Below are 10,731 nucleotides of genomic sequence, written 5' to 3'. Positions count from 1 at the left end.
GAGTGTGAAGTCTCTAATTTGAAAAAAATGCAACTTTTCAAAAGCACATAAATCTCTGCTATATACTTTGTGGACTAATAAAACCTAAAATTCACGAACTTTATAATTTTCTTTCCGAATTTGCATTCTGTTAGAGCGTAGACATAACTTGAACTAGAGTTTGCTTGTACGTTAGACGTCCTTGAAGTCACGAATCCAGAAAAAATTAACTTCAACGTACGTCCAGCCATTCAAACATTCGTTATTTTGTTAGTGTGAATCATTAATGAATTAATATGCGAAAATTTATCTTTCATTGATTTAAAAACTAATGAATCTAAATGATTAAGCATGAAAAATAAATGTCGCACGTGAAGTCCAATACGTATAAAAGACCAAAAGAGAAGGTAGACTGGTTCCATACAGGTGTACGAAATTCCCCATGGCTTATAGGGCCTATACATTCATCGAACTCACACTTTTTACATTGAACTGGCTAGAATGAATCGCGTGATTCTAAATATAGCTCAGGAAGTAAGTATCTATAGTAAGTGCAGGCAGCAGCATACTGCCGCACTTCAAAACACAAACAACATATAGTATGTTGATGTTTACTAATTCGACAAAAAACGTGCAGAATTAATCCAGAGCATATATTCATTGAATTATCGGCCAAAATAGAATATAGGATTACAAATATTGTTTTTATTTACCATCTTCTACGATGCTAGGAACTTCAAAACAGTTTGAAATCGAAACATTTAATTATGTGACTCACAATTTTTTGGGTAGTGGCAAAAACTCCATTTTATAGTACTTGCAACGTCTATCCCCAAAAAATAATGTAAAACGTTTATTGTTAGCAAGAATTTTACAAAACTATGCTGTTGACGGCAAAACTGATTTTTTTACCTTTTTACATTATTATTTTTAAATTGAATTGTAGCTCTGGAATTAAGAGGTAATCTTATCACGCTAAATTGCAACTGATAATGATACTCGTATTCCATTAAAATAAGGACTACTTTTAAATTGATTAAAACACAATACTGAATACTTCCGAAGGAATGTAGTGTCTAATTTTGTTTGCATTGGGATTACAAAATCCTCTCAATAGATGATATTCTCAATTTTCGCAAAGAAAAGAAAGAAATAGCATGTTTTCAAGTAGAAGTACTCCTGAATAAAATCCTATTCGGAAGTTCTTGAATCTGAAGGCAATCTTTAAAAAATATTTATAATCCACCTTTCATTTCAGTTAATAAAAATATTTACTTCTGTACAGAAATAAATTATCTAACATTCAAAGATCAATTTTTGAAGTTTCAATCTTTAATTATAAGCCATTTTTAAATATTTCTAATTTTAAAAGTTCAATAGCAAACAGAATCAATGAAGAAGTTTTTGACAAAATAAGCCTTGTAATAAACCCGGAAAGAATTTTTGTTTTCGTCTTCGATTAGAAATAAGGTTCCATGAACTTTTTATCATGAAGTGTGTGATGTAACCGAATTTACTGATTACCACCAGATTGACACGTGAAAAAAAAAAATTCATTGTTTTCTCAGCTTAGCAAAGCATTACTTGCAATAAATTCGAGTATCAAGCCCAATAAAATTCGAATTAAAACTCAATATATTTATTTCGACAGACCACGTTGTCTAACTACGACTCCGAATCTAGACAGTGCGCACTAGAATTTAGATCTTACATTAAGTGAAATATTATCCCACGTTTTGGATTTGTTTGTCTATCGTTCTTATTTACCTTACTAGAACATTGCAGTTTCACTTATGAAAATCTAAGAAAACCTGTTTTTCAACAAAAATAATAAAAATATTTAAATCCAAATGACAGCCGACAGCGAAAAGAATAAATCCCCCCTGATCTTAATTTTTCCCTGTTTTTGTTTACTTCTTTTCGAAAATCGAAATGATATCACTAACTTTTATTTTTGCACTTGTCACATTTGCCAGATTGCTTCGAACTTAAATCAATGTCGGCAAATTGGAGAAAGTGGAAAGAAGATGGAGGTTTGAAAATTAACGGAATTCAGAGGTTAAAAAACCGGTTGGAAGTTCGCGAATTTTGGAGAGGCATGAAATGAACATTGGAGAAGACTGACATTAGGGTTATTGAAAATGGGGAGTATTATTAAATTTTAAGAGACCCACCCTCCAGCAACTAGATGAATTACAGTGTCGCGCTGCAGCGACATTATTCGGCGGCGAAAGAGTAATTTTCGCGATCACTCCGGTCGCATTCACGGTTGCTGTTTATATCTCGAATTAATCACTGTTTCACTAGACAAACAAAACCACATGAAAACCCGTAAATCCCGAACTATTTTGAGCGATTTTGAACCAACGGTTTTTCATGTACAGTATTTTTTATTGCCGAACACACACTCGTAAGAACAAATTCTCCGCCGGGAAAACACAACCAACACGCATTGGCGCCTCAAAACAACTGAAAACATCATCACCGTCACCACTGGCGACTACGACGTCATAGATTATACCAATGATTATGCAATGTAGATCAGAAATCCTGGGAAGAAAATTGTAGTTTGATCAGAAGCCGCCAGGCGTAATGTACTTTTGGATTATTCATTATTAATTAGATAATTATAGGTTTCATTATTTTTTATAATTCTAAATGATTCGGGAAATTGAATTAATTAATTAAAATAGTAAAAATTATTTTTTTTGTTAAATTGCAGAAATCTAATTTTATGTTTTGAATCCATACATATTTTCGCACTAATTTCGACATTGCTTTTTAGCGGGAAATTTAAATCTTTGAAATTTTATTCACTGAAGTGGAAATTCACATACCTTGATTTTGAATTATTCATTGAATTAATTTTTTACGTATGACACAATTTGAAAATAAAGCATTATCAAGCATTTAGTTTCAAGATACTAATTTAAGAATGCTTTAATTTTTGACCGATGTTTGGAATTGTTTAATTTTCATTTTCAGCATATTATTTTCAATGTTTTTAAAATAATTAAACTTTGAAGGTACACCAAATTTTAAATTGTTCTATTTTGAACGGTGAAAATGACAGTTAAGTAATTTTTGAGGTTTTGCGACTAAATTTTTTTTGTTCAAAGGCTTTAATTTAAAAATATTTAGTTTGACTTAATTTTTAAAGGTTTCTAATTTCAAATTGTACAATGTTGTAGTTTCTAATTCAAATATAAAAAATATATTTTAAATTCAATAATTCAGATTTAAATATTCTAAATTTTTAATTGAAGATTAAAAAAAATGAATCATTTAAAAATTGGAAAATATTTTATTGCAAAATTTATAATATGAATAATAATTTTATTCTGAATGAAGCGTTAAAAATCAAACGATTTGAAATTACAAATATAAAAATTTGTGTTTGTTAAAATGAAAATAAATAAAAAATTATACTATTTTCAAACAATATAAATTTACTTAAAATTATAGATGCTTCATCAGTTTGGAATAAAGTTTGTCTTTTAAGTTTTTACGTACCATAATAGAAATTTTGTCAATTTTGTTTTGTTTCACGCTTAAAATTTATTTTTATTTTGGACTTTTTTTAGAATAAATAGATTTTAAAGGTTTAAATAAAAAATGTTCAAAATTTGTCTTAAGTTGTCCATTTTTGAATATTTAATTTTGAACGCTTTCGATTAGAAATAATACCAGTTTAATTTCAGTAAATTTTAAATTATCTCATTTTTTTTAAATTCTAGTCTGAAAATATTCGACCTTCAACAGTCTGAAATTGTCCTATTCGTCATTTTTTGTTTCACATTTAACATTTCTTTTTATTTTCAATTTATTTTACTTGAAAATTGTTTCAACAATTTGGTTACCTTAATATTAAAATGTTATATTTAATAATTTATAACAATTTTCTTAGTAATAGTAATAAAAATAAATAATTTCAAAAAATTCAACTTATATTTTAAATCTATTTATTTGAAACTTATGATTACATGTTATTGCTAGTTATTTTACTTGCATGCAAAATAAATAGAAAATGATAAATTATATAAGCTTAATATTAAAGCTATTTAATAACGTTAACAGAAATAGTAGTACAAAAAACATCTTATCTTTCTAAGTATATTAAGGCACAGGGAAAAAGGCTAGAAATCCTTAAAATTAGAACAAAAATATAAAATTTTAAAGTATTTGTTCGCGAAAATACTGTCAAAAAGAAAAATACGAAGCACTTCTCAGTTACGTGAATTCAAGTATTCGAGAATTACCTCGAAAAGTACAGAAATAAAGAACGTCTGGAAGCAAGGTTTTAATTATGCGATTTCCTCTTCCTTCTGTTTTTCAATAGCGAGATGCATGGCTCTCAAAAATCGAGGAACTGTGCATTTTGTTGTCTGAGTGTATAAAGCGTGGGCCAAAAATGGAATTTTTCTCAGTGCACGTCCACTCATTCCCACACTTTGTTTGCTCAATTCCAGCAACATGAGACTGTGTCTCGTTTCCACATTTTCTTCATAGCCAAGCTTCTTCAAGTAGGACATTTCACTCAGGATTTCTGATTCTACGAAGCCGGTCTAAAATATTTAAAAAAAAGAAACTGAAATTTTCGTATTCTTCAAAAGACTTCCCTCATGAAAAAATATTGAAGAATTGGAATAAATAAATTTAAAAAAAAATTAAAGCAGGCGCCGCGCTCCTTCAAAAAGGGCTTCTTTAAATATTTTGAATTTTTTAAAATAATGAACTCGGATTATGTATACAGTTTCGCGAGTTTATAATAAATGTTTTTATTCAGTTTTACAGGATTCAATTAATATGTTTTATTTAGAAAGCGTTGAAGACTTATATTATAAGAAATTCTTAAATATATAAGCACCATCGATTAATTAAATAATTAAGTAATGCTGCACATAACCATTCATTTCTTGAATTTGTCTCTAAAGTACGAAATAGTTGAATTTCAACTAAGAAAGATCAATTTTCCACCAAATAGTTCAATTTTGTCCTAAAAAAGATTATTTTTCAGCCAAAAATGGAATAGTTGAATTTTCAGTTATAATAATTAGTTTTCCACCATAAAACCAATTTTTCAACCAAACTGATAAATTTGCAATTAAAATTATAAATTTTCAATTGCAATAGATAAATATTGAACCAAAAAGATGATTTTTTAATAAACGAGTTTAACTACGGAGCTAGTAGTTTTATTTTTATAGACAAATATGAATTTTCAAACAAGAAGGTTAATTTTTTAGCGAAAAAGACGATTTTTTCATTAATACATCAATTTACAACGAAATAGTCGAATTTTAACTAAAAAAGACCATTTTTGAACCCAAAAAATGAATTTAAAACTGAAAAAGATCCATTTTTAATCATAAATGAAATAGTTAAATTTTCAATTAAATTAATTAATTTTCAACACAAAAACAACAATCTTCAACAAAATAGTTAAATTTTCAATTAAAGTGACGACTTTTCAACTATAATGATAAATCTGTAACTGGATTAACTACATTTTAAACAAAAAGATAAATTTACAAATAAAATTACGAATATTTGATTTGGAATACTTGAATTATCAACGAAAAAAATGAATTTTCAAATAAGAAGATTAACTTACCATAAATAAAAAAAAAAATTTTTTTAAAAGATACATAGTTGAGTTTTTAACTGAAAAAGATAAATTTACAAACAAATAGTTGAATTTTGAATTAAAAAAATCAAATTTCAACCAAAAACGTAACAGTTACACTTTCAGATAAAAATCAATTTATTAAATATACTGATGAATTTTTAACTAAAATGACGAAGCATCAACTGAAATAGTTGAATTATAAATAAAAAAGATTATTTTTTAACTAAAATGATAAATCTTTAACTGTAATAGTTTAATTTTCAACTAAAAAAGTGAACTTTCAACCAAATAGTTGAATTTTCAGCTAAAAAATATCAAATTTCAAGAAAAAATTGAATAGTTCTAATTTTTTTAAATAGTTATATTTGCAAACAAAGTAATGAAATTTTCAACTAGAATTATGAAACCTCAACTTGAATAGTTCCATTTTAAACCAAAAAGATGAATTTTCAACAAGGAAAATAAATTTCTACCAAAAAGACGATTTTCAAAATAAAACAGATAAATATTCAAACAAAAATTGAATAGGTAAATTTAAGTTGAAAAAAAGTAATTTTAAGCTAGAGATGAATGTGTAGCTAAAGTGATGAAATATTCAAGTGGAATAATTAAATTCTTAGTTAAAAAAACCATAAAAAAATAATTTAAAAAAAAAGTTGAACTCTTAACTTTTATAATTAAATTCTCAGTAAAAATATTAACTTTCACTCAGGAAAAAACTAATTAAAAAAAAAACAGCTGTTGACAACCAAATAGCTAAGTTTTCAATTAAAATTACCAAAAATATTGATCTTTAACTGAAATAATGAATAATTAACTAAAACTCTCGAATTTTTTACCCAAGGGATGAATTTTCGACCAAGAAGATTAATTAGCAACCAAATAATTCAATTTTTAAACTAAAAACATGAATTTTCAACTAAAAAAGATCAAATTTTCGAGCAAGTAGTTGAATTTTGAACTGAAAAAATTAGCTTTCCCCCAAAAATGGAATAGTTAAATTTTTAGACAAAAAAAATTAATTTTCGAACAAATTGATCAATTTTGAAAAAAATCATGAATTTTTAAATAAAATGATAAATCTTTACCTGGAATAGTTCAACATTAAATAAAAAGACGAATTTTCAACTAAAAAAGATAATTGCTCAATCAACAATTAAATAGTTTAAAAAATTAATGTATAACCAAATAGATGCATTTTAAACTAAAGTGATGAATTATTCAACTGGAATAACTTCATGCTCAGTTAACAAAATTTAAAATAAACGCAAAAAAAATTTTCAACAAAATAGTAAAATTTCTAACTAGAATAGTTCAATTTTCAGTAACAAAAATCTTCAGCCAAATAAAAATTTTTTTAACAAAATAGCTCATTATTCATTTTTAACAATCGTTTCACTTTCAACCAAGTAATTAATTTTTTCTTCCAACAAATATGAGTTCTGAATAAAAAAATTTAGTAGTTGATATTTCAATAAAAAAAAGATTTAAGTAAAAAGATGAATTTTCAACCAAGAAGATTAATTTTCCTCTAAAAAGAAAGAATTTTCCACAAAATGCATAAATTTTTGACCAGATACTTGAAATTTCATGTAAAAACTATCATTTTTCAACAAAAATAGAGCTGTTGACTTTGAAGTTAAAACCATCACCCAATTTGAAAATTCCCGAATAATGAAATTAACTACAGAAAATGACCGAATTACAAATTAACCGAACTTGGAAAATTGCGAATTATAAAATTCTCTAATTTAAACAATCAAACTTTTTATTGTAAATATTATTTATTAAAAATATAAAAATTAAATATTTTTATTAAAAAATGTTTAATTTTTTTAATTCGGAAATTTCATTATTCGGAAATTTTCAAATTCGGTAATTTTATGCAAGATTTTTCTGCCAGGAGAAAGATAATACGGCCAACAAACTGGTAAATTTCCAACAAAATTCTGTCAGTTTCAATGAGATACTTGTTTTTTCCAATTAAAAATTATAAATTTGTAACTAAAAAAAGAATAGTTAAATTTTCAGTTAAAAAAATTAATTTCAAATAGAAAAAAAAAGAATTTCAACAAAATAGTTAAATACAGTAATATAAAGCTACCTTTGAAAATGAAAAATCATTGTTATTCAATTATGTAAAGCAAGTGAAAAAAAAATTAAGCACGCTCTCGAAAAAATTCCCTGGCATTTACAGATTTTTCCAGGCATCTAGAAATTCCCCGACAATTTCAGCTTTTCCATGTAGGGTAAACACCCCGTTATATATCTATAATATTATTATTATCATACCAATAAGCCAATATTTTTCGTGAAGATTGATATCTGCATTTAAAGAATAAAACTCACCCTCATCAATTCTTTAATGCACGAGCTGTAAATCTTATAAATCGCTTGCTCGCTCGGGAAACCAATGAATTGTCGAATATCTGCGCGATCTATAAAAGCTACGTCTATTGCTTCAGTCACGTTGCTTGTCGTAAGAATCAATACGTTGGGATACTTTTTGATCTGGTCCAATTGAGTGAGCAGAGCATTCACAACACGAATTGAGTCACTGGGTTCGGTTCCATTTGTACAAGATTTTCTAACATGAGCGAGAGATTCTACTTCGTCTATTAAAATACAGACGAGAGCTTTCGGATCCTCTAGAAGAGCTTTCACATCGTCAAAGAGCTTCATGACCAACTTACCACTCTGAAAAAATATGAGTTTAATATTTCAGTAACAATACTTTAAAAACTGAAACATTTACTAACCGAGTGTCCGGTAGGGCGTATCGAAAAAATTTTGTTTGCGCGAGGTTCTAATAGCAACGAAAACTTTCTTTTGGGAGTCAAAAAAACTCTCCTAAAGTTTCATAAAAAAATCCTTCTGTCTCAGCATCATAGACATAAATAAAAATAAACGAATCACTTCAAATTTGAACAGCAAACAATTTTTTTTGCGATTTAAATTATCAATTAAAATAGTTCAAAGCAAGTCGATTTATATCTGTATAGCGATCATTCCAGTGTGACATATTTTTTACCTAACTAATTGGTTTTGAAATTTCAAAAAAATCGAAAAAAGTAGACTTTTTCGCTATTTTATTATAGTCACGATCAATTTCTCGACTATTTGAGCATATAATACGTTTAAGTTGGTCCAAAAATGCATTACAAAATTTTTTTTACTCTAGAGGGCAAGACCCCAAAAGTGGCAAAATTGTTGGGGATCTACGAAATAAAACTATATTAATAACTTTTACTTCCAAACCACTCTCGCTGCAGCGCCCCAAATATGACCCAAAAATCAAAATACTACATTTTCAAGTATTATTGTTACTTTTTAGCAATTTACGTCGTTTTTACATTTTCATTCATGAGAGTGTAATGTAATCGTCCAAATTTTCGATCTCTGGTTTTTAACGGATCTGTACGTTTCGGCACGCACACAATCCGAAAATCATAAAATTTTGTCGGTGTCTGTCTGTATGTATGTCTGTATATATGGTTACCTGGATGTTGTAGCCACGCTTAGATTTGAAGGATTTGTCCAATCGAGTTCGCATTTCATACACTTCTGAAGGTCCCCAAAATAAAGGTTAAGTTCGTTAATCAGACATTTCCAACCAAAATTAAAAAATTGAGAGCATTTTCGAAATTTTCAAACATTTTTTTTTCAAATTTTAGAATTTTTGTCAAAGCTTCTTATAGATGGGTAAAAGACTTGCAAATTATCCATTTTTTAAACAAATGTAAATTATTAAAAAAATGATTTATTCCCAAAAAATGTAAAAATAATCGTATTTTCTGACATAAATGTAATATTTTGTCATTGTTTCGACTAGTACATTTTTCTAAAAACATTATGTAATTATTTAAACAATTATTTATTGTTTATTTTCAAAATTTCTAAAAATTGAGCCAGAGATGTCTACTTTTTTTAAATTGGTATCCTATGCTACTTTTTGTTGAATAATTACATAATATTAATACATTTCTTTGAATGTTTAACAAATTTCTTTTTGTTTAAGCAATGTTTATTTGCTCAAGCAGTTATTTTTCGATAGCTAAAAAAATTTAATAAAACACAAACTGATATTTTTCTGACTGTATAGTGTAAAAAAAATATATGTACCATTTTTCAATTGTTTAAACAAATCTAATTTGTTTGAACAATTATTTTCACAAAAATATTTTTAAAATCGTGTTTTCTAAATTAAACATAATATTGCTTGATCAAATAAAGATTGTTTAAATAAATATAAATTTATTTAACATTAAAATAAATGTATCGAAATTATGTAATTATTCAACAAAACGTAGCATAATTGGAAATTGGGAATAAATAATTTCTTAAATAATTTACGTTTGTTTAAACGATTGAAAATTATTTAAAAACTCATGAGAAATATTCAAATTGTCCATTAGTAATTATTTGTATGAAAATGGTGATAAAAAATTTCTAAAAAGTAACAATAATACGTAAAAATGTAGTTTTTTTATTTTTTGGTTACTTTTAGATATTTTCTTGTAATCAAAAATCAATAAAAGATTTTAATATCGAATTTATTCATATATTATTAGTGTAATATATTAAAAATACATTCTTCTTCACGAATGCCAGACATTTCATGGCCAAACAGTCGACGAAATTATCGAAAATCTAAGAAAATAGGGAAAATGTCGATTTTTTCGAGATTTTGAAATTTTAAGGGTTCGTTAGGTAGGGTAAAAAAATATTTTAATGGAATTATCGCTATACAGGCATAAGTAGAATTGCTTGGAAATATTTTTTCTGATAATTTATATACCCATAATTAATTTTTTTGCAAAATCAAGAGCAATATATCACTTTTAATATTTTATTGTATGCCTTTGGCCGATACACGGCATCCCTATGGGAGAGAAGCTGTTGCGTACCCGCGCCTTAGCCCTTAATCGACCTCTCTTTCTCCCCTCCTCTTCTCGTCTATCCCCACTTTGTCACCAGCAAGAGCGGCTGCGCCGTCTATGCGCATAGCGTTGAGTACTTTTGCCGAAGCCACATGTTACAAATTCGAGGTGCACGAAATCTTGTTTTGTGGTTCTTTTTCGTGGTATTTTTTCGGATCATTAAGTGTTGTGCAGTGTTTAAAA

The 10,731-nt window shown here is 27.1% G+C and overlaps 2 protein-coding genes across 3 annotated transcripts in view; both read right to left on the bottom strand.

The window, feature by feature from the left end:
- Positions 1-2,428, bottom strand: part of LOC117174536 (mitochondrial carrier protein Rim2-like) — a 57,445-nt gene extending 55,017 nt beyond the window's left edge. For both annotated transcript variants that reach the window (XR_004467315.1, XM_033363738.1), the window contains exon 1: positions 2,154-2,428. Coding sequence is in view for 1 of the 2 variants with exons in the window: in XM_033363738.1 (XP_033219629.1) it covers positions 2,154-2,197 (44 nt within the window). In the remaining variant the exon portion in view is untranslated. The remainder of the gene's footprint in view (positions 1-2,153) is intronic.
- Positions 2,429-4,010: 1,582 nt separating this feature from the next.
- LOC117175123 (pachytene checkpoint protein 2 homolog) overlaps positions 4,011-10,731 on the bottom strand; it is a 22,099-nt gene continuing 15,378 nt past the window's right edge. The window contains exons 5-6 of the mRNA XM_033364697.1: positions 7,958-8,305; positions 4,011-4,544 (exon numbers count right to left, since the gene is read on the bottom strand). Of these exons, the coding sequence (XP_033220588.1) occupies positions 4,284-4,544; positions 7,958-8,305 (609 nt within the window). The 3' untranslated portion in view covers positions 4,011-4,283. The remainder of the gene's footprint in view (positions 4,545-7,957; positions 8,306-10,731) is intronic.

This window comes from Belonocnema kinseyi, chromosome 6 (assembly GCF_010883055.1).
Source record: "Belonocnema kinseyi isolate 2016_QV_RU_SX_M_011 chromosome 6, B_treatae_v1, whole genome shotgun sequence".
NCBI classification, from domain to species: Eukaryota; Metazoa; Arthropoda; class Insecta; order Hymenoptera; family Cynipidae; genus Belonocnema; species Belonocnema kinseyi.
Note: the sequence above shows the minus strand (reverse complement) of the source record. Positions and strands in the feature narration are given on the sequence as shown.